Here is a 24516-nt window from a genome sequence, read left to right on the forward strand (position 1 = left end):
GGCCTCTGTGTGTGTATTTTGTAGTAATCCCATTTCTGCTCTTACACAAGTGTGCTCCTCTCAGAGCATGATTGGCTCAGGCAGCTTTTAAACCACCTATATGCTAACAAGCCTTGCTGCCAGGTTCCTAAGGGGTCCTGGCTGGGAAAAATTAAAACCAAACCTTAGACCTCTGTCAGACTGGGAGGAAAATTATATTTTTGAACTAGTCTACAGTGTGGACAGGAAATGACCCCTTCAGAAACTGCTTCTTTAAAAACGAGCAGTGGTGCCTGAAGCTATCCAGTCTCTCTCTCTCCCTCTCTGGAGCTTGTGCTCTCCCTCTCTCTCTCTCTCTCTCTCCCTCTCATGCTCTCTCCCTCTCTCCCCCCCCTCTCTGTCTCTTGCTATAGAGGGCTCCCACAGCAGTTCCCAGCCAGTGTGTTCAGCCTGTATGTGTGTGTGTGTGCGTGCTGCTACTTTGTACTGTGAAGAACACACAGCCCATGTGCTCTGTATGGATGTTGATGATACTCTGTGTAGCTTGATTCTCTGCAAGCAGGCAAGATGTCCAGCACACCACATGACCCTTTCTATTCTTCTCCTTTTGGCCCATTTTATAGGAGACACACACCATACATGGTGCAACCAGAGTACCGAATATATGAAATGAACAAGAGGCTGCAGTCGCGTACAGAGGTAAGTCCCTCAGCCTTGTTTTACTGTGCATGGACTGTGATAGGTTTCAGCCTGAATTCCGTCTGAAGCGTCCCATTAGGCAGTACGGTATATGCAGGCATGAACCCTAATTAATTTAGTAGTTTAATTGGGTAGTCCCTTGTTATGTTTCCATGCAGAGCAACTCTTTGAGTAGATAGCAGCTTAGGCTGAAATCTTGAATTTACAGTACAGCACTTCAGGATTGATTATAATGCTGTTCTGAGGAGATTTCTTTGCCTCAGTGTGTTGTTTGCTCAGAATCTGTCCTGCTGGCATTTGCAGCTATAATATTGCACGGTATTGCTGGACCATTTGCACAAAACTCATTCGGAAATGCTACAGATGTAGGGGGAGAGAGGAACCGTCATCTGGTTTTGTTTTGTAAACTCATTAGAATTGAAAATGAATGATAATAGAAAACGGGAGCAGAGTTTTAAAAACTTATTCCTAGGCTGCACATGTTCAGAACAACCGACAGAGAAATTCATGTTTACGTTCAGAATACAGTTGCTTTTAGCAAGAGAGATGATCAGTACATGACTTTATTATATAGCTGTCAAAAGTACCTAATAATGTAAACTACATTCACTGTTGGTTATGCTTTGTATAATCTGTAACCAGTTTATACACACTGGATTTTACACCGAGATCAGCTACCGCAAAGAATATGCTAAATGGAAAAGGGAAGTACTTTTGTCACTTAAAAAACATAGTGGAGGCTGCATCTTGATATTTAAATGGTTAAAGAAAGCACACTTTTTGGTCTGTTAAAGTGAAGACTGTGTGGACTGAATCAGGCTGCCTTTCTGCCCATGTGTCTGTGTTTGTGCAGCAAACATTCTTGGTGCTGCAATTTTTCATAGTAGTTTACTAGTGGTGCCCTGAAAACACTTTACAAACTATTAATCTTTTATAATTAATACCTTTGTACAGAGGCAAATACCGGCTGAAACAGTGTCACAAAGCATGGTAAAGGATTTTAGATTGATCTGTTTGTTCTATTGTAATTCCTTAAGAGAACATGAGGTTGTCATAAAATAAAACACACATGCCTGAATTGTCAGCTAAGCCATGGAGAATCTGTGACGTTTAATGTATATGATACAGCTAACAAGATGTGACCTGCTTTCGGATTGGTTAACTGCTACAGGATAACTGATTTTCTAACACTGTTATCGCTGCTGTCCTTAAAACATTATTCTTGAATAGTTGTTAAAGACAGTTGATGCTACCTAAAACTCAAAGAAGCTCATTGCCCCCAAAGTCATGGTAACTGTTTTTTCAGTTTTGCCCCAAGTTGCTGATTGCTGATGATCACTGACATTTAGACAGAAAGAGGTATTTTGTTTTGTTTTGTTTTTTGTTGCTGTTTATTTGTCCATGTCTTGCAACTCTGTTCCTTACCTTCCTGTACATTCTAATATAATAATTTCTAGACTTCTTCAAGTAAACAGAAAAAATATGTGACTCCTTCAGCATTTTATATAGAAGCTGTTCTGAAAAGCTGTCAATGTCAATTTAGCCTTTTTATATATTATTTTAATATTTTATATATTATTTTAATATTTTATTGTGACCAGTTTCTGATTACAGCTGCTTTACAAATGTTACACTAGGAAAAGTTTTTGATGTACTAGTAAAACAACTTTCCCCTCTTGCATCGCTGAGGTGCGCTGAGCTAGACTTCAGTGCATTTAATTACACTTTTGCTGTACACCTTCTGACAGATTGACTGTTCTGAGCAAAAAGGGAGAACCTACTAGTACTGCTATGGGTTTCAGCAGGATTTTGCTTTGACAGGTAGTACTTGGTTAATGAAGGCCTTATGCTCAAGCGTTTTTTTTCATTTGCTCAGAGTAAAGATACTTTTGCCTTGTGATTGTTCATTGTTTACATTCTTGTTCTCTGTTTTTTAATTTCTGAGGTCTGTGCTGTAAGCAGTGTTGCCTGTTGAAATTTTTTTTCTAGTTTGCTTCATGCAATCTCATTCATACTGTGATTAAAACACCTTCCTTAATAAAAAATTAGTTTCCTGGGACACTTAGAGTGACTAGATGTGGCAAACCTGTGAAGAATCAGGCTGGCTCCTTGGGCAGCTTGGGAGTGGAAGTTTCACATAAATTTTCCAGGCATGTCTGTGATTGGTAGCTGAGCTTTCTGGACCATGTATGGCTGCCTCTGAATTTCTTGAGCAGTGGAGCCCTGGGTGTCATGGGACGAATGTGCTTGTGCTTTGGGTGATACAAGCTCAGTGGAGGAACATTTCTCTTCAGGTGGTCTTTGGAATAATGTAGGCACTGGCCTCTGAAGGAGGCTGCTGGCCCATTGTGAACCCCAGGGGGTAGGTGAGCGCAAGTAAAGCCACTTAAGGGGAAAGGAATTACAAAGAAACTCTCCAAAAGATTGGGGGTAGCAAGCTGTCAGCTTCCATTTGGACCCAACTTCTGGAGAAAGCCAGTGGCAAGTAAGGATGCTTTAAAAATGGGAACCAACAGCCTGTATTCATTCCCCCATCCCAAACCAATACTTAGCCTTTGGGATCTTCTTGTTTTTCTAAGAAATTAGAATATTCTTAATAATCTTCTAGTGTCAAATTCTCTGCCATCCCTTGCAGTGGTTGAAGTTCCAAGGCAGAGCAAAACGAACGTAATCTAGTTTAGTTTTACAGATGATAGATAAAGAGCCTGTGAAAGGAGTCTCTGTATGTAATGTCTATCTGATCTCTCTCCTCCTCCTGCAGAGCTCAGCTTTGCAGTGGATCCATGTAACTGCTACTCTAAGGAGCTTGCAGACAGGTCAGAATGATCAAAAAGGCAATGGACTGATTGAGACACCATTAGAGAATCAACCATTAAATGCCATTTCTCCGTGCTGATTCCCCAGCAGCAGAGCCTATGGTGCATTGGGGAGGTAGAAAGGTCCTTTGAATGGTTCTGCACTTCAGGTCCCTCCTTGACAATCCACCGCTTCCACTCTGGTGCCAGCATTGGATGTTAAGCAATAACAGTCTCTGTGAAGGATGTGCTCCGTGTGTTAAGCAGACAAAGTACAGAGTGATAAATAAAGGTCATTTACACACAGCCTGTATATCTTTGCTGTTCTTGTTTTCTTTAGGAAGAAACGGTAGTTATGAAAGTAAAGAGTTATCAACTCTAACCCTTGCTAGATGTGCAAACTTTTGCTCTCCAAACTTCTCATAACTTTCTGGGCTCCTCAGGCAGAACTTACAACTGCCTTTTGAAATTCAGGGTCAGTCTTAGGCGAAGAATTCCAATCACACCCAGGCAGGGGGTGGTTTTATGATGTAAGTACTGGCAAAAATCCACTACCTAGCTAATTCTTATGTGATCGAAAGTAAATTAGGGAGTCTGAATTACTAACTAGCACACAGGAACACCTTAACTTCCTTAAAAGTTGTTCAAAGAAATCAGATCTTGTAATGCGTTTTCTAAAAGGCAATTAATACATGTTTTCTTAATAATACTTTGGGAGTGTCTAGTGCCATTTTGTAAAACATCAACAAGTCTGATTTAAAGAAGCAAAATGAATATTTAAATGTTTGATAATTGCTGGCAGATATAAAGATAAACCTTACTTCCTTCTATCATAGTTGACTGAACTTTCTGGTTAACCAAAATGCAGCTGTCTCTTTGCTGTGAGTATAGTTTTAAGGATTTCTTGACTATTCAGTCAAACTCAGTTTATTTTAATATTTTTATATCTTTGTTATTTGAACTTTCAAGAAAGCAGTCCTGTTGTGGATTGCTGTAATCAGCAGTTCCTAAAGTTCTAGGTAGCAAATATACAATATAGGTAAATTAGCTTAGATACTTTATATCTCTGTTCTTCATAAAACTCAATGCAAAAAAAAAGCTGTTTTCCTCTTTGATGTTGCAAATCCTTTTTTGTTATAATTTTTAATCATTTGAAGTTGCTTACACTTAAAAGGTGGTTATATCTTATATATAATTATTTTTCACTAGCATTATAGTGTGCTTGCTGTGGAAAGATCACTTAAAGTTGCTGACAGTATGAAGTTCGATGCATTACTCTGTTGTCAATAATCAAAGAAATATATCAAGCCTTTCACTTGTTTATGTAGTCCCCTATATTTTTAGAACTTATATGTATCATAGTAGATCAAATTCACCTAGGTTTATATGTTTATCTCTACCTCAAGAGGTAATACTTTGTATCACCTTATATGCAAAACCTAACTTTCCTTCTGGCTCAGAATGCAGTGTTATAAGGATGACTAGAGAAGGTGATTAGTAACATATTTGTTTTAAAGACAATCAACTTAATCAAATTATATTAAACTCCTATTAAACGGTATAATAAATTTCACAAAAGGAGAGATTTCATGATGAAAGAAAATTTAATGAAAATTAAGAGGAAAATAAAAGGGGATGTTATGATTATTTAAAAGCTACTAAATGAACTGGAAGCTTACACAGACATTCTTACTCAACCAAATATTTAAAGCAAAGCAAAACAGAACAGAACAAAATTTCTACAGTTAAATGGAGTCTCTTATTTTACTTCCTCACATTGCTATCTGATGAAATAATCTTTCTTCTTCTTCCTGATGCATTTTTAATATATTAGTCATAAAAATCTATGTTGTGACATCACATTTGTTCACATAGCAACTTAGTATCACAAACAGATCTCTGATATTGTATACATAAGTCTGAGTTTGCCCAATGAGTTTGTTTTGTTGAGAGGAAAGCAAAAATACTTTGAAACAGAAGTTTATGTGAAGAAATATTATTTTATCCTCAAATATACTAATAACTAACAATTCTAGGAACATGAATAAAGTATTTTAAAAGATTACTTTTAAAACCATACGTTGCTGAAACTTAAAAGGTCAATTTTAAAAGAAAACCCTTGAATTTGTTTAGGAGACATTGACTTCGGAATGATTTCAAGGCTCTTTTTACTGATTGTCTTTTATTTCATACAGTTTTCTCATCCCTTTAAAAAAATTTCAGTTGCAGCTGTTTTCAATTAAAATTGTTACAAACTAACAATTCTTATGAGGCTGGAAAAAAAAAGACTCTACTTCCTTTCCATGCTGATCCTTAGCTTACAATCAGGGTTGTCTTGCTGCTTTTTTTTCCTGAAGTTATAATATAGAATGTAAACTGCATGCTTAACTAACAGGAGTTTTGGAGGGCCAGGGCTGGCGAGGGGGGAGCGGGAGAGTCAGTGTGAAAGTACAGGAATGTATCCCCTCTGTAAGTTACTGTGATCCTTTCTAGATCATTTTCTATAAAGAATCCTTTTCACCCCTTCCTTTTCTTTTTCATTCTTTACTCTTTAAAGTGTAAATCCACTTTAAAAAAATTAAACTCAGTCTTTCTCTGATGTAAACAAGATTTACCATGCAGATCCAGTCTCAAAAATAGAAGCCGCTGGATGGTGAGAAGGAACAAAACAGAGATCATAACAAGGACCTGATCCTCCGTTCTTGTTTCAACTGGAGTTTTGCCTGCATTAGGATTGCAAGATCAGATTAAAAAAAAAGATTTGTTTTTGGTACATGCACTTTCTTTGTTTACGAAGAAGTGTACGGGTAGATTGCTAAACTCATTGCAGTATCTGTAGCTGGACTCCTCACTTTGAATGGCATTTTTTTGTATCTTTTTGCCAAAAGTTGCGTATCTGCAGTAAACAGGCATTCGAACTGTGCTGATACTTTGTTTGGTTGCTTCTTCCCCAAGCAGAACTTTCTTTCCTGCACTGGACTGTGTAAACAGGCAAAGATGTATCCTCATTTTTGCTGGGTCCTGTTTTTGAAAGTGTCTGCTGCACAACTGGAAGCCTCAGAGTGGTGACCCTGGCAGGGGCAAGGTTGCCCCAGAATGGCTGGGCTTAGCAGTCTCCAGAACAGACTTAGGTAGGACAGGGCCACTTGGCCAGATCTCAGTGGTTTTATTTATTAGGGAAAAATAGCAAAAGAAACTTCTTTGAAATGCCAGCTTCAGTCTTCTCCCTAGGCTTGTGTGATTCCTTTCCCCAGCATGTTCTCTCTGGGTTTGGTAACTGGCAAAATTCACTTCCGAAGGAAAGCACTTTGTTGGCAGTGTACTGTTTCCATCTCCATTACATGCTGATGGACAGACATGGCCATTTAAACTAAAGCCTGTAAATTACTGATTTCAGCCAAACAGTACTCTCAGTAATTCTGATGTAACTAGGGATTAACTAGAACTACCTGAGGACCATAAACCTCAGGGTGGTAGTGGTTGGTGTTTCTGGAGACAACTCTGGCGCTTACATGTCTCATGGGGCTAGTGAAAAATCACCAACCCTGTAGTAAGCTCATGAGGACTCAGGAGTGTTGGTAGTGTAGAGTCTTTGCAGAGGCAGTAAATTCTACACAAGCAGGCTGTCCTCTCCATGAGGCTTATGCTCCCACCTTGCTGCCTATAACCACTGTCAAGAAGACATACTCATGAGGAGCCTCCTGGCCAGGCCAGCATTCCTGTCACCTTCATACAGACTTGAAGTGTGAGACTTGAGCATAGCTAACTAAGGGCTTTATGAATAACTCTTGATAACTACAGCCAAAACATAAACATCGGACGAGACTTTTACCGTAAGTAAGGTCTTCCTGATGTCAGCACATGCATCCAGGAAGATGCCAGGGTAGATTCACAAACTCACAACTGCTCCAGTGAAGCCATAACTTTGTGTAGGTTTCTAAATCCACTTAAACTCTGCTGCCTGGTTACCTGCAAACTAAATAGCTGTGTCTTTGCATCCTTCCAAGCAACTGATAAATTAGAACATGGTTGTGATATCTATCACATGGGATCTGAAATACCTGGTGGTATCTATGCTTCCAAATTCTAAGCCGCAGAGTCAGCTTGCCAAGTGTAGTTAGCTGAACAGAAATTAATTCAAATCTGTCTGTACCATATGCGTGTGTGTGTTTAAAAAGGGAAGAGGGAAAGCTAATCTCTTAATATAGTTTTGCGATCAGACACCCACGTGCAACAGATTCAATATCTGTCCTGATCCCATCCATTACACAACTGCTAGTTGCAAACTACAGCATCCTTCATGCTCCAAAAGGACTGCAGGGGCCGGCTGGATGACCTTATCTGTTGCACTGTGAGGGCGAATGAAACATTGTATGTGTATAAAACTGCTCATATTTGGAAAGCCTTTATTAGGGCAGATCCGAGAATAGACCTCATTACAGATCTACTGTGCTCTTTCTTCAGAAATTAAATACATGTAAGAACCAACTGTTATGGTTTCTTCTGAGTGTTTCTGTATGCAGTCCTACATCACCTGTGCAGTGGACTCTCTTCTTTCTTTTCTTTTTTTTTTTTTTTTTTTACTTTCAAACACTTGCTTTTCTAACTAAATTTTTGATGAGGTCATTTTCTAAAGTAGCAAAACATTTTTTCAGGTACAATCTGATTGGGAGAAATATGGCTTTTAATATGTTGCATATTTATAATATTTCAGGTACTGTATTGTGATTCTTGTTCCGGTTGTGTAGTTTTGCTTCAGCCATTAGCAGAAAATTGTATCAGTGAAAGACTTGCCATCTGTCTTAGAGCAGTATACAGGGAGATTTCTGAAACATTAATAACCATATTATACAAAACTAAATATACTACATCTTTAAATTCAGTAGTCAAACAGAGGGGAAAAATCAGAAAACAAGGAAGTAAGGAGAGTGAAAGTTTTTCGTTTTATAATTCAAGCTGAAGCCCTCTCACCTTACTTTATGCCTCAGGAAGAAAGTCAGCAGCACTGGTATTCCAGACCATCGCCTTTTCTTTGCTAAAGCGTATCCTCCAGTTTAGGTGAGATTGGCAAGGCAGGCAAGGAGCCTGCTTTGCCAAAGGATTTGCAGCCGGGATAGTATTATACAGTTGAGCAAAGAGAGTATGAAATGATGCATAACTAGCCCGCTATGTTTTCTTTATGCAGTTTTTATAAAAGCCTCACCTGTGGCGTATAAAGCACTGGAATAAGGCCTACAAGTGCCTGTTTTCCTCAGCCCCCCGTACTCTGATAGTAACTTGCATTTTCAGATCAGTGTCTCTGTCTTCCTTTACGCTTCCAGTGTTTCCATATTGCTCCATTTCACTTCACAACAATGTTATTGTGACTAGAAAACACCATAAAGTAAAAGAACTGCTGTAAGATAATTACTCGAGAGCAAATGAAAATTCTTCTGGCTGAAGTTGTTCAGAGTCTTCCAGGAGCCTCCTTCCTTTTGGTATTTGGCCAACATTTCTCCACCCCTCTTCTTTGCCATAGCAAAATGCTAAAAACCAGGATACAGATTCTATATGTGCATTTGCAACCCAACTACTTACTTTAGTGGATGAAGGCAATACCTTCTCTATCACTTCTACCTAGATTTAATCACCAGAGTATCAGTTAACCCTTAGGGTAGTTAGGTAATAATGTTGTTGATGTGATTTGAAGTATCATTTTAAGCAATTAGAAGTTCAGATATAATGTGCTGCAGTTATGTATTATATAGTGCATCTATCCATTTTACAGAGCAAAAATTACCATATGCTTTGTGGGAATGGTGGCATTTTGCACTGACTGGAGTTCTGCTTGTATCTCCAAACAGCATGCCTATAAAGTATGGTAGTGACTCTTTCTTTGAAGGCCGCACCTATGCACATCACTGATTATGTTCCAAAGCAGAGGTCCATTTAAATGAGTGTGTCAGCATGAATAATGGGACATGAAAAGCCAACGCACTGAGTAAAGGTTCATTACATGAGTGCAACAAATACTGCAGGCAAAATTTCTATGAATATTCACTTGAGTTTAAAAGTGAATGTGCCTTGGCTATGCTCATATTCGTTGTGTGTTTCCTTTCTGTGAATGTTTGATCAATGAAATTTTGTTCTTAGAAATAACTGAAGAATGCAAATTTCGATTTGTTAAGCATTCTGGAAGGAAGTTGCTTATTTTATATGGGGCGAGTTGAGAGGCAGTGTTTCCTGTTTTAAGCTTCCAAAAATGCCCAGATAGAGCCATGACTCTCAGAAATTAAATATACCAGAGAAGAACCTCTGACTGGTTTGCGGTGCGGACTGACCAGTGTGTGCATGTAAAGCAAGTTAATGTCAATGACTGGTGGCAATGGGAGAACTAAGGATCAGTAAATATGATATACTTGTATGTTTTTCCATAGGACAGGACACAGCTTGCCGTGCAGTTACTTTAGATGAATGCAACAAGAAAGAAATTGTTGAAAAAAATTCCAGGCTTCCTCGCTTTTTAAGCTCTAGCTTTGGTTCAGATTTGTGCTCATCCAGTCAGGGATGGGAAATGGTAACACATGACATATGACCAATCACAGCTTATATTCTTAATAGAATATTACATGCTTACAGCAAGCTGCTTGTTATAAAAGATGAGCAAAAATGTGTCTTTAATTTGAATAATTAATGCATTCAAATAGATTGTTATTAATTCCTAGCAAGTCTGAGTAGAAAGAAGTGGAACTCATAAAATTTATCATTTGATATGAATGATTAGCTCAGCTCTTTTCAGTATCTCTTAACACTCTGTCAGGGTTAATAATGCAAAGCAAAAAGATCGGTCAAGATGCCAGCACACCCAAGTACACCTCTTCTGTGACAGTGTTATAAGATTATTTAACACCCACATCAAGAGCATCTTGAAGCAACCGAGTTACCCCTTGACTGATTGTTTCATCCAAAGGGCAGCACTTCCAAATAGGCAGCGGAGCACAGACTTCCTAGTACAGAGCGGTGTTAGCGCCGGTACGTAACCTGGAGCCACAACCTGCGTGTCCGGACTGACAAGGATCCTACCAGTTGATCCGCTGTGACACCTTGTGGCTTAGGAAGTAACACAAGGATCTTTTAGAAAATTAACAGGTAAAATCCAGAGGTTAGTGGGTGTTGGTAAATGCCCTCTCATAAAACTATCAACAGAAATCTCTGTGCTGGATTAGTTTACTGTATATTTGAGATACAGCTAAATTAAGCAGTAGTGGGCTCAGTTCTGTTCAGGGTCCTTATAATATGTACTTTACTGTTACATGTTATAAGATGGGACATCACTTCATTAAGTTTGACCTGCTGCTCTTATCTCTAGTGCTCTGGTGTTTGTTCATCATTCAGATTACATAAAGAAACGTTGTTTTGGCTGCAGTACAGAGCAAATATTTTATTTGTTTGCAACCATTAATTTGGTTAACCAAAAAAAAAGCTTGAAGGGAATAAAGTACATATTGGTGCTGAGTATGTTTAAACAGTAGCAGAATTAAATGAAGGTAACTAAAATACAGTAAGCTTTTGGCATTGGGCACACAACTCTGTAAAACCCTGAAATTGGGGTTAAATAGATCACAGTGTTCAGCTGTGGGTAATTCATTAACCGTTTGCCTTACAATGAGGCCGTATTTTTTGTGAGAAATTCTCAGTAGCCATAAAATTGGGCCAATAATGCATCGAGCTCAGGTGAACTCTGTATCCGCAAAGGCTCAGCATCTTACCATACCTCATCCTAGTGTCTTGGGTTAACTTGTTACGTCTTCAAACACACACTTCCGTGTTTTCATCCATGTTGATCCTGAGCATTTGAGAGGAGTTTCCCGTAAACTCACGCATTGCATCCCATAACCCTTTCCTTGCCTCTGATGCCTGCAAAACACTTGGCAACAAGTGGGCTGAAATTATTGTTTGCTGCTGACAAACACCATCTTACTGTTATATGAACTCCCTTATTTATTGGTCTGCATCCCTCGGTTGTCCCTTATCTTCAGGTATGTCCACAGTGGTGTTGCTTAAAGTACTATGTAGATGTACATGCCCAAACTTGCATTTGACTAGCTAGTGTCAGAAGCAATAAGCAACCCAGGGCTCAGTGCATGAGGCTATCTTATTTTGCAGGTAGGTGTTTTGATCCTTTGCTGAACCTTGTGCTCATCAAGTTGGGTGGCTACTAGTGCTCACACACAACGCTGTCCTCATGATGTGCACTGTTACATTTGTTACTCAGTTCTTGGGGCAGAGACCGTCTTTTCTGTTCTTGTACAGCTGGCATGGTGGAGTCCTGGTCCGTATCCGCAGCTCATTTTTACTACTGTGCTATACATCGTAACTAACGGAAGGCTATAAGTAGACAGTAGTATTTAAAATACTTCCAAAACCAAATCTAAATATACCACTTCCATTTTGATTTCACAAATCAAAATGTTTTAATTGATATTACATGTATTTATGTGCTACAAATGATTTTCTGACTAGAAAACGCCATAATATAGTAGGTTCTTGGAAGATGACTGTTTAATGTTCTTAACACATCTCATTACTTCTCAAATAATTCAGCACACCCGTGCAAACCTACTGGCTTTGCCAAGAAAGTACAGATACATTTTAGGGCAGCATTTTGCTGGTTGATTTATACATCTGATATTGTTATTGAATCTAGTGCTTTTTTAGCATGATTCTTCAGTAGTTTCAAACAAAGAAGCTCCTTCCAAGTCCATTTTCTCTTAACAGTGGAAAGACTAACTCATCTTAAATTCCACAGGAAAAGTGTATTCTCCTGAATAAGAAGTGGTCTATATGTATCTTATTTCATGAGCACTTTGGGAGGGAATATTGTAAAGTCTTTTAATGAATAAGTTCCAAGGTAGAGGTGAACCAGAGAGGTTGTTCTAGGGAAGAAAGGCAACGCTTATTTTTTTTTCTTTTATTGTTTGCACTCTACTGATTTAATTAGCCAGTGAGAACAGACCCACTTTGAATATTAAAAAGACAAAATCAACCCCCCTTCCCCCATGCTCACATCTGTTGCCTTTTGGAAACTACACACAGTACCAAAACTATCCAATGTCTAATGGATTTTGCTTTTTAACAGACATTACCTATATTCACTTGCAAATAAATGACCTAATTATAAATATTTTATTCTGGTTCTGAGGGAGAGGGGCTGTTTAATTGTCATTTGGAAAGGGAGTGGGCTACCTTAAGTGAAACTAGAACATTTTTGGTGTGCTTCACAAATGAAGGTAGCCACAGTCTTCATACATTTCTGCATGGTGATCTAAGAGCAATATCTTAATGATTACCATATTATAGGAACTTAAACTGTTCTGAGGCAGCTTCAAGTTGAAAAGAGCGGAGTCCTGTGAGGGGCAGAAGAGGCCAGGGTTATACACTGGTCAAGAGCAGGGCAGCAGAGATGGATAAAACTACTGAAATGCTCTCTGCTATATTTCATTACGCTCCTGCCTTCTGCAGTGGAAATTAGATGGACTGAATTTCAATAAGGAAGTGAAGCAGTTCGCTGCACCTCTGATCGGGGAGGCCCACCCCTGCAAGGGAGCCGGAGCCGCTTTGCTAATCACAGTCTAGAATATGAATATTAACGCCTGATCCTGAGGCTTGGTGTTGCAGAACTGAAAGACGCTTCTCGTGGGCACGGCCCTTCCTCCTCTGGGACCTTTTATGCGCTGCGCAACCCAGAATTCCCTTAGTTTTGTGTAATGCAGCATCTTAAGATCAGCATCGAAAAGGGTGGATTCTGCAATAGTTTTTCTCCCCATTTTTATGGGAGCATACTAGATACTTTATTAAAATCTCTCTTCTATTAAGAGGAGAGTAACCTACTAATTTTGTCAAAGGTGACTCTTTACAGACACTATTACCTATATAATTTTCAAGATTATTATTAGGAAGCATGTGAAACTATTAGGACCATGGGAACTTGGATAAACCCACCTGGTGTGCAAATTTGGTTACCAAAATAGCTTCACTAAGCTTGAGAACACTGAGTGGGATTATAAGAGTTGACCGAGAAGCAGAAATTGCAAGCTCAGCCCAGCAGTCTTTCCCTTCCTTAGAGATTGATGGCACACAGATGCCTGACTGCAAACAACATACTGTTTGTGGGCCAGCAGTGGTGGTGTGGTTTTTTTTTTTAATCTTTGTCACAAACTTTCGAGGTTTGTTTCAGCCAGATACTAGTGCTTGCAACTCTTTGTCACTGCAGCGCCTCATCCCGTGCGGAGGTTTCCTGTTTACGTCAGTGAGGTGAGCGTTTGGCCTTGTATTTGAAGCCCCTAGAGAGATGTCATTGAAGCAACTGCTGCCATATACCTTATCTCAGTGGGGGCTGATTCAGCAAAAGTTTAGTCTGGGGACCTACCTTTTCTAATGGGCTTAACAGTTTTAGGTGACTCAGTTCTTAGGGGCTAATTTGAGACACCTTAAAAGGACTAGAAGGGCATATTCAGCTTTTTAAAAGTGTTGCCCATGGTTGGCTATGAGATAAAACTGCGTGTTCAGGGGCTTAGATTATGTTTGCCCATATCATTTCACAAATGCCAAAGGCATAATAGAAAGCACAGTTAAGAACAGCAGCTCTCACTATCAAAAAATACTGTGTTGCACAGTGGATAACAGAAAGCAGGTGAAGTTCTTCTAAATCAGAAATTTAGCTGGAGAGAAATACATGGCACATAAATAAATTAGTGAAATAGTAGATAGATCTGCTAAGCAAGCTACATGAAGTAAATCATTTTGCTGAGTTTATCCACACGCTCGTTGAAACTGGAAACTCGTCGGACTCTGAAGGCTGCATCGTTAGCTGTATTAGTAGATAACAGATTTCACAAGATTTGTTACTAGATTTATTTTTAGTTTGCTTGGTTTTAATACCAATCAAAACAAATCCTGGACATTCATAGTTAATATTTTTCAACATCTTTCTCAAGCAGCTGCTAGCTTGTACTGCTTTCCTGGGAAGGGGAAAGAGGCGATTAAATGAAATTCATAGCCTTTTAGTGTCTGCGCAGCCTGCACCTGGCAGCATGTGCGGTTTGTGGCGGCGGAACTGGCAGACTTACGGCCTTTTTATGACGTCGAGCGCACACATCACGGACTTGTGCGAGCTCGATACGGGCTCTTAAAACCCGGGCCCTCCCCCAGGTTGCTCTCCTTGAGGTGGCTATGCACTCTCCCAGGGAAAAACCAGAGTAAAAGCATCAAGCTGCTGATGACAAGTTACAAACTTGTAGTGCTTGGGAGCCAGGGCTCAGTTGTTGGCTTCAGCAGCATGTTTTGTAGTTGCGCTTTCTAAATAGCGCTTTATTTGTTTAGTGTAGTAAACTATAATTTGCTGCTTTAATAAGTGAAAAATGGATGCAGCTAGCAAACCTTAGTCCTGCTGAAATAAAAGGCAAATTTTTCATCAGTTTCAATAGCACAAGCATATTATACCGTATATTTACTTTAAAGCATAGATTGTTCAGTTCATTATTTGTATGAATCTTTGAAGTTCTTTTGCTAAGAAAATGAGAATGAACTAATGATCTCTACAGGGTTTTATATAAGTGGACAAAATGTTACTATCTGTTTCACACTGAGTTGCATTTTAAAACCTGTGGGTGCATCTCAGGCTATAAAATAAGCTTACAAAATTACATCCGCTTGCACTCTTAGTTTTCTTCCTTGCATCTACTTTATGATTTATTTATTTTTTAGAAATTGCATTTGAAATTCCCAAACTTCTAAGGCTTTTTCAGCATCAAATTGACCACTGATCTTGAAAAATCATCTACATCAGCACCAACTCAATCATCAGCAAGGGCTGGAGGAAATTAAACATCTGGGATCTATTAAGATTTTTATTTATGCTTTTAAATATTGAAATGTGTATTGCTACTTGCCTGTTATGCTTTGAGCATCAATCCATTAAAGAAAGCTCTCACAACACAGTTGTATGGTAAAGTGATTTGGGCTAGAAAGCCAGGACACAAGTATATAATTGTAGAGGAATCACAAGAAAGTAAAGGACTGTGTTGAATGTTGATTCCAGTCACACAAGAAATTACCAGATTATTCCCAAAGATGCTAGTCTCTTAAATTCTCTCATGACTTCTTACTGAAAAGGCTTCACTGTTGCATTTATCTGCTTTCTACAGGCTGTGCCTTTGAGGTGAGACCTTGTTGCAGTTTTCAGTCTTCAGTGAAAGAGTGGTGGACTGAAATTTTCTCATTACCACACTTTCAAGTAATCCCCTACTTCTTCCCTGACCAAAGGAGGAGGTTTTTTTGTTGTGTTTTTTTTTTTGCCTCGTAATCACAGAATATTTTTGGAGGGAGGAACTATATTGTTAGGACAGTAACCAGGACTCCTCAGAAGTCTGCTGAGTTTCCTGCTGAACTGCCACAGATACTACTCCTCTAATTCCTCTCACCTTTCTGCATGCCTCCGGACTGCAGGGAGAGAGTGGGCCAGAGGATTGATATACCGATGCTTTTGAGGTGCTCTGTTGCTGCAATAACAGGGAGCATGTAAATACATTAATAGATAAAGACCTTTGGGCAACAGGAAGTGCTGTTACTGGAGTTTTTAGGAAGTCAGCTGGGGAAAGCTCTGAACTGCAGTGCTGTAGGTTTCTCAATGTTTTAGCCTTGCACCTGGGATACAACTTTCAAGAATGCATCTGAATGATGCAATTATTGTGTTTGGGGCTAAATTTTCCTGATTGCAGGCTCTTATTGTAGTTTCCTAAATATACTTCTCTCTCTTGCTCCTCTTTAAGCCAATAAATTTAATAATTTATAAAATAAAGAATTGTGTAGGCTGTTTTGTTAATCAAGTACTTGCAGATGTCCCTTAGGGAAAGAGAAGATCATAGATGAATTCAGAGCTGTAGGAGCCTATTGCCAACCACCATCCGAATGCATGTAGTAAACCAACACTGCCAGTGCGCAGACACCTTAATCAGCAGCACACTCAGCACCTGGGATTTTCAGCATCAAATACAAAAGCTGTAGGAATGTCTCTGTTACCTATCAGTAAGCAACTGTCTCCCATTCTCACTGGGACCAGTCACTAGAGGGGGTGAGATCTCATATATTAACCTAGAGTATTACAAGCATTTTGGTGAAAGATTGTAAATCGTATTTATAGTGACTGGTGGGAAGAGGAACTCATTACCAGGTAGCAGTGCTTCAGCCGAGGCCGAGTCCCTTCCAGCTCACAGAAACACCCTTGTAAAATGTATTCAGCATTTTGTAAATGGCTTGCTGATTTTACTGGAGACTCTGAATACAGCATCTGGAAGGAATTAATTGGAAACCATGTCATTTTGGGAGGAAGTGGAAGAAAAAGGATGCATTCGATGTATGCTTTCCACTGTGAATTTTACCAAAATTTTCCATTTTTCACTTTTGGATTCAGGAAAGTAGGAGAATAATACAACAAAGGGTGTAAGTTAGCTTTAGGAAGGAGAGGAAAAGGTTTTCAGGAATGACTTGCTGACAAATATACCATTCTGACTGACCACAAACAGAGTGATTGATTTAAATATCATTTTTATAGAGACAGTGGTAACTGAAAGGTACAGTGCAAGTGGAAGGGTTTGCTGAGGCAGCATACAGTGTCTTTAAAATGACATTTTGAATTTTTTGTGACCTGATGTAAAAGTTCAAGATTGGATAATATCCTGTAATGAGGACAATTTCCTTAGTTAACTTCTATTACCTTGATGAACTACTTTAAAAGTTGCCAAGGATGTATCTAAAACCCTGTACTGAGGTAATAAGTCAGTGAAAAGCTATTATATTAAAATATCAGCAGATGTTCACTAGATTGCAAAGACTTGACTATCCTTCAGAATTTCCCTTTGGATGTGGTCACAAAAATACACATGAAAATGTTAAGCATGTCAGAATAAAAACTTCAACAAAAATGATTTTAGTTCAAGTTTCACCCAGAACCTCTATTGCTGATACAGAGAACTGCAATGAATACTGGTGATTCCACAGCTGATCATCATTCAAGATGTCAATGCTAGCTCAATTTGGTTTTTGCTTTTTTTTTTAGAATAACATAGTAGGTGAGGTTTTTTGCTAGTTTAAATTGGCATTTCACACTCATTTAGTGAGATGCACCAAGTTCTAATAGCTGCGGACCTAAACTTTTGTTGTGAATGAAAAAGAACATTTAAAAATCCTAGGGAACTAGATCATAGCCTGGAAATTCTGCCAAAGCACACTACTCGCTAAAGAGTTAGTCTTAGCACTCTTACTAAATGCTTTTCAAATCATTTATTGTCACTGAGGAATGGAGAGATAGGTAGCTTATTAAAAGAGACCACATCCTCTTATGCAAATTTAATGCATTTGGCAGGTTTGTCATGATAAATGGTCAGGATGAGTTGGTTCATGATGTATCTCTAATCTCTTCTATGAAGATGCTTGTGTTTTGCAGGAGGTAGCCCCTTGAGAGATCAGATCTTTAGAAGTCTGCGGCAGATGGTGATGTCAGCAGAGTCTCATAGATTGCTTTGAAGTTCCTCCAAACAGGGCCTTTAGTTAGTGCGACTGAGTTTTTGCCGGTTCTCTTGCTTCGTCTCTCCTTTAGTGTCTTCTCCCCTCCTTCCTAAACTTGTGTCCCCAGGTTGTTTCTTACATTGGGAACACCCAGTACATCCTTACAGAGCACATCTCAGCACACTTCTCAGTCCCATCATGTCTTTCCCTGTAAAGCTGTTCTTCCATTAGGCATCTTGCATATTTGAAGTGCAGTTGTTCACAACAGGAAAACATTAAAACAGAACAAATGTCTTAGAAAAGCCTATCAATCATTCATGCTTTGTGTTCAGTTTTTGTCTAAATCCTTGGAGCCAGCATCGACACTAGCGTCATGTTAACTAATTCATTTAGCTATAATCAATTACCAATATTAATTAGGCCAGCTTCTCTCTTGATTAGTCACAAGAAATGGTTAAATTTTAATGCTGCTGCAGAGAGTCTGAGGGAACTTAACAAAACCAGAAAAGACAGCAAAGCTTTTGGAAAATACAAGCTAATTTAATGGAATATGGCCAATTAAATAGATATAATATAAAAGCATAAAATAATTCAGGTTACAGATCTGAAAAATTGTCTGTTTTCAGATCCGATCAGCATATTTGCATCTTTCTTCAGGTAGCTTTGGCTGATCTGAGTTTGGTTGGGCGCTGGCTTTTCTTCTGAAATCAAATACCCAATTTCATGTGTTTTTTATACCTCTTGTGTTCCCTTTATAAGTTCATATTTTAGAATCACTCTCCTGAAGTATTTTTGTTACCTTCTTCACTATACTTCATCTTAAGTTTTTTAATTCATAATATTTAGCTAGTTATACAGAAATTTGTGTCTTTAGGGTTTTTTTTGTCATTTCTTCCCTCTCGAGTGCAACTCCCGTAACTTGATTCCTTTTAAATCTTTTAAATGTCTGTATTTATAGTGGTTTATCAGTCATGGCCTAGTGATTTCTATTAAAACCTTCACAAAGTTCATGTTTTGATATATCAACTCAGGAGTTTCATAATTACTGTGCAATCCCTCAGTCTCCTATACTCAGTGTGTAACTAAGCACAGCTTCTGTTACGGCTAAGACCTGAGTATTTCTGTTTGCATCACGCTTCCTTTTATTGTTTAAACCATCCTCAAAGGCTTTTTTCCTCTTATACATGTAGGATACGCATCTAACCATGCTGTAATACCCAGCTGCTTAAAAATGGAGAGGGCCAATGAGCTGTTTATTCTTGAGATGTGATAAGAGGAAAATTAGGGGAAGTCATTAACTTCTGTGGTTGATTCAGCTGAGAAATTCTTGATTTTGAGGTTGTGCTTGCGACCTTCATTCTAGGACATTACCTGGCCGCTCCCTTGGCATGTAGGGATTTTTTTCAGAGCTCAGTTAAGTTTTGAAGGCACATTAGCATATCTTCATCAAAGTATGCTTTAGGTACTTATTATTATGATTTTTTTAACTTTATAGTTTCACAAGACATTGTAGTTGTAAAGAAATGGCTGAAAAACTGTACTACAAGGCTGACTCAGCTGTCTGTGACATAGAAAGGGCTACTAAAGACCTGTAAAAACTCCTTGTTAAAATTCTGTTAGTGAGTTAAGGAGAAAACTGCGGTGACTTTTCTGTTTCTGTGGCATTCACTTTGTTTCTGGTTATTGCTGTATCGTGTCAGGATGATTTATAGAATCATGGAATTATTTGGAATGATTATGTACAGTATTTATTAGAATTCATTTGTAGAGCAAAGAGTAGGGTTTTTTGCCTTCAGAATGGAAACAACAGTACCAAAACAGTACCAACAGTACAAAAAAATCAAAATACAGTCTTTGCTTTAAAAAAAAAAAAACTCCAGTATTCTCATACCTAATTGACATTTTGCAGTATAGATCTGCAAGGCCTATGAAAAGATGTCTTTCCCCTCCACAAATAATTTCTTGCAGTTCTCATCCAGACCCAATGAACACTTTAATAATTAGGTATCTTGTAGTGTGTTTTAATAAATGATGTTATTGAATGCAAAGTTAGATTAGCCTTAACTCACAATACCTAACTGAAATGTCACCTTTACATTTCTTCCTCCAAGTTGAATCAGAAAACTTCTCATATGTCTAAACCATTTGTACATGCATATAAAATAATAAATGGTTACCTGCTTACTACCCTTTCTGTGAGTGCAGGTTTTTTTGGATGCAGAATATGAGACATATCTGGGCCATTTCAGACATTTCTGAAAATTTTGGCTTGTGTCAAGGGAGGCTGTGTCTGCGAGTTGCTATGATTTACCACAGATCATATTAAAGCCTAATAGACAAGACCATTGGAGGCAATTTGGCCATGATCAGAAGGCTCAGTTGTTAAAATCTCCCCTGGTTTCCAAGCCAGCTGTTAAAAATTTGCCTAGCTGTCTGTGCCCCCCTCTGTTACTATCCCTTTTCCTAGGAGCCATGCTGCTTGTGTTTTGTTTGGTGAGCAGCACCCGTTCTTTCTCATCCTGCTTTCAGACCCAGAAGTCATCAACACCGTGCTCTGACCTTACGCTCCTTGTCCTCTGTTAGTAATATGGTGCTGCATTTTTGCTGGTGAAGTTCAGAGAAACACAACATCCATCACTGGATCATTTCTTAGGCTTTCTAGAATAGCACCCAGAAGAGCAATATAGTCAAAATTCTGAATTTTCCAACATTGATTGATGTTAATTTTGTTATAGTTTTTTTTAATAATAGCAAAATAGGAAACTGCTCAGTTTTATTCTGAAAATCATCTCTATCCATGTTGCAAGTGAATATACAGTACAGCCGCATCAGTCAAGAATTCTGTGTGAACAGAATGTCCTGAGTAGTCCTATGTCCGTTGCAAACATCGTGAATCATAACCCAAATCTCTTATCTAGGGCACCTTTTGACTTTGCTTCTGAGTGGATTGCTATCTAGTGATCCGGTGATCTTTGGAGAAGAAAAGCTGCTTAACTGTGGAGAGGCAAAAAAAAGGAAAAAGGAGAAAAAAGATAATGTCATCAAGACTAAGTGCTTCACTGATAGCTGTGTCCACACAACTGATGCTACTTTTTAATCAATAATATGGACTGATAAAAAGAAGTTTGTATATTCCAGTGTGGAAAACCAAAAATATTTACTCAACCGTCTGTTTGCTTTTATAGTAACAACCAACCTAGACTTCTATTTGCAAACTGTGAACAAAGATTAAGCACTAAAATAGCTGTGAATTTTATTTTTTTGGGGGGGAGGGATCCTTTCCACAATTGTCTGTTCAGTAAATGAACACATTTTTAAACTGCAGTGATCATACATGGTAGCAGTATAAGCTAGCCAGAGTTATTTCACTTACAGGAATGCCAGCAAAGCTCTGAGAACTAAAGTAGACCCTACAGCTAGCTTTGATTATCCTGGTCTGTGTGGGCACGTACATGGAGATATGGTGCCATCCCTTCTGCATTGCTTTGCCAGCCTGCCTGCAAAGAGAGATCAGCCAGGGGCAAAGGGAAAGATTGCCATAAACCCTCGTGTACAGTTCCTAGGAACACCAGTAAAAAACAGATTCAAACCCAATAATATTGCAGGCCAGCCAGCAGAGTAAGGAAAATATTGGCGAAGTAACAGCCTTGGTTTTAGAGGAGCCCAGAGGCTTTTGTTTTTGTTAAGCAGTAATAGTAAAGATAGCTAATATATATAAAATTTATATTAGTCATCTTTGATGCTTCAGTGCTGTCTTTCTAATGCTAGGGATTGCTTTACATAAATCTCAGGTTTTCTGTTCATAGAGGAACCTTCCCCAGGAGTTAGCAGATAGGTTAAGAAGGGTCCCCTGGTGAAGATTGGTAAAGTAACTTTTGCTTTTTCAGGAACAAAATTTACTGATGAGTATGTGCAATTGGCCTATGTGGATATTGTGTTTATAGAAAGGCCAAAACTGATACATGCCTTGAAATATGTTACTTGGCCATTTTCTGTGAGCTCTAATACAGAGGGGAGAAGGTGAAGGACAGGATTCACAAATATATCTGATATCTTCTAGCTGTAAAAGGAGAGGATATTGCGGGACTTTTTTTTTTTTTTTTTTTGGTAAGAAAATAATGTATGAAAGAAAGCAAAAGATTGTAAACGCCTGGGATGGTATGCAGCCAAAAAGTGGAAATTCTACTGTCTGCAATAGAATGGGCAGTGTGTTCTCAACTGGAGAATATCACCAAAAGGAGCAACTGAATCCATATTCTATAAAAATTATGTTTCTAGGTCTGTGAATTTCTGGTAATTGAAGCCAATATCATGTCTGAAAATGTACAGCACTCGGAAAGGCACAGAACCAATATCCAGGACGTTCTGTTGCTGTGTTGTCACTTCTCCATCCATGCTCCCCATCTGATGTTGTCTAAGGCTCATATTTGAAATTCTGGTTAAAAATAATACTGTCAGATTAAAAAAAAAGTGAAAAAAATAAAATTCCTCACCAGTAGCACTATGAATAAAAGAAACAAATTTTTATTTTCAACGTTGCATAGTATTTTCTACCTGGCAGTGAAAATTTATTAATCCAGTATTTTTTAATCTGTGATTGGTGGGCTTCTGGGAGGGATTTTCCGGAACTGGTTGATGTCCAGGACTGCTTCTAAGGGATTCATAAAAGGTAACTAGGAAAAGCAAACTCTCCTGTCAGCAGTCTTGTACAGGAGTTGGCACATTTTTCATTAAAAATTTGTAGGTGTCTGCATATCAAAAAAGATTGAAAAATGGTGCATTGTTTCATTTTCATATTTTTAAACACTAACTTGATTGGGCAGTGTTTGCTTTACAAATAAATTGATTTGTGGTCCTGTGCTTGTATCCTAATGTGCAGGCTCAGAGGCCTTGACAGAACTCCATTGAAGTTCATTGACTCTGACTGTAGCTTCCAAGTCACTTTGCTAATTGATAAAAATAATACATAAAGCCTTAAAAGATTACCCTCCCCCCACCAAAAAAGAAGAAAAAAAGAAAAAAGGCCTGGATGCCTGAGTCAAACTGCCAGACATTATCGGTTTAAATTCTCAAAGATACAAGGTGAGATCTACAAAGAAACTCAGAAAGAGCATCTGTAGACTGAACATTTTCTCACATGCCAGTGCTCTCACAGGCTGGCATGTCAGAAGAGGCTTTGCATATTTGCAGTTTTGTTTTTCAGGGTGTCACAAGCTAGCACAAGCGTGCAAGACTTCTACACTACATGAAAACTGAGGAAAACTAATCCCCTCACATAAAAGCACTCAGGAACTGGGGAAATTCTGCTGTCTTCCTTCCTTCTGTCCTTCATCTTCTTCCCATTCAGAAGGTTCATTTAGATGGAAAATTTAGACCTCAAGCCTTCTGTCTTGGACAAAATGTTCTGAGAGATGAATTAGGGGTGGTTGTGTGCTATGTTCACATGGACCTTCATCCGATAAAAAGATCTACCATTGAGAAGCTCTGCGTCCACACAAAGTCCCTTTGGAGGCCTAAGCTAGCTGACCTCATTGTAAGGCTGGGGCCTAGATGGGGATTTTCAGCACAGGTTGCTGCAGTGAAGATAACTTTTCCTGTAGTTTTTATGGTGCTTGATCTTTTAAAAGCTTTTCCCCTTTCTGTGCCTCTACATTCCACAACAATTCATTGTTTCAGCTGAGATCAGCAAAAAAAAAAAGCATTAAGTTGGATAACTGGATGACTGGAAGGAATGAAGTTCTCAAAACTAACAGTGAATCTTTAACATATGAGTTACATGCTGCTTCCTTCAGCCTTTCCAACTATTTTAGTGCCCTCAACAAGAGCTTATTGATGGGCTGGCCTATCTCTCTCTTACAGTGAAACAGTTTTTGGAGACTGTCCTAATCTGCCTGTCCTCGATCTTGCATTAACACTCATTGCCATTGTATCTGAGCACTTCCCAAGTGTCAGAACAACAATGATATCTCTCTCTTCCTTCCCTGCCGGCGATGGAAATAGTTAGTTTGTTCTTTCCTAGTAAGGGAACTTCAACGGGGTCAGAGAGCCAGGATGGTTTACAATGCGGTTTTGTAACTTAGCTGGATGGGTGGATTTCATACCCATTGTTGTTTTCTTCCTGCTTCGTGGCGCTTGCATACTTGCTTGCCAACTTCCCCTCGTGGTCATTGGCACGACTCAAAAAAGCAAAGGAAGGCTGTAAGTGGCTGGTTGCAGAAGTGAGGCTGGGAAGAGGTGAGATGTTGCAAGAAGCAGACTGATAAGGAAGAGGCTTGATGACACGGGCGGATAAGCTCAAACCTGCTGAGAAGAATTTACTGCACCACCAAGAGGTTGTGTATTTTTCTCATATAAAGCCCTAAAGAAATGGGCTATAGTGCAGAGAACTATCTAAAAGGCAAGGAAGGGGAGTTAGTTCTCTGTCATATGCCAGCAGAGATGCAAAGTCATCCACTGAACTGTATGGGCAAACGTGCGTGCTGGAGGTCATACAACTGAG

General features: G+C 38.9%; 1 protein-coding gene across 8 annotated transcripts in view; it reads left to right on the top strand.

The window, feature by feature from the left end:
• Window positions 1–475: 475 nt before the first annotated feature.
• The window catches only part of LDB2 (LIM domain binding 2), a 221679-nt gene continuing 197638 nt past the window's right edge, over window positions 476–24516 (top strand). For 3 of the 8 annotated variants that reach the window (XM_026075662.1, XM_026075664.1, XM_026075665.1), the window contains exon 1: window positions 479–678. In XM_026075662.1, the coding sequence (XP_025931447.1) occupies window positions 547–678 (132 nt within the window). In that variant the 5' untranslated portion in view covers window positions 479–546. Of the gene's footprint in view, window positions 679–24516 lie in introns of all 8 variants that reach the window. The other 5 variants (XM_026075666.1, XM_026075668.1, XM_026075667.1 and 2 more) reach the window with 4 other exon arrangements.

The sequence above is a fragment of the Apteryx rowi genome, unplaced genomic scaffold, assembly GCF_003343035.1.
Source record: "Apteryx rowi isolate R43461 unplaced genomic scaffold, aptRow1 scaffold_409, whole genome shotgun sequence".
In the NCBI taxonomy this organism is placed as follows: Eukaryota; Metazoa; Chordata; class Aves; order Apterygiformes; family Apterygidae; genus Apteryx; species Apteryx rowi.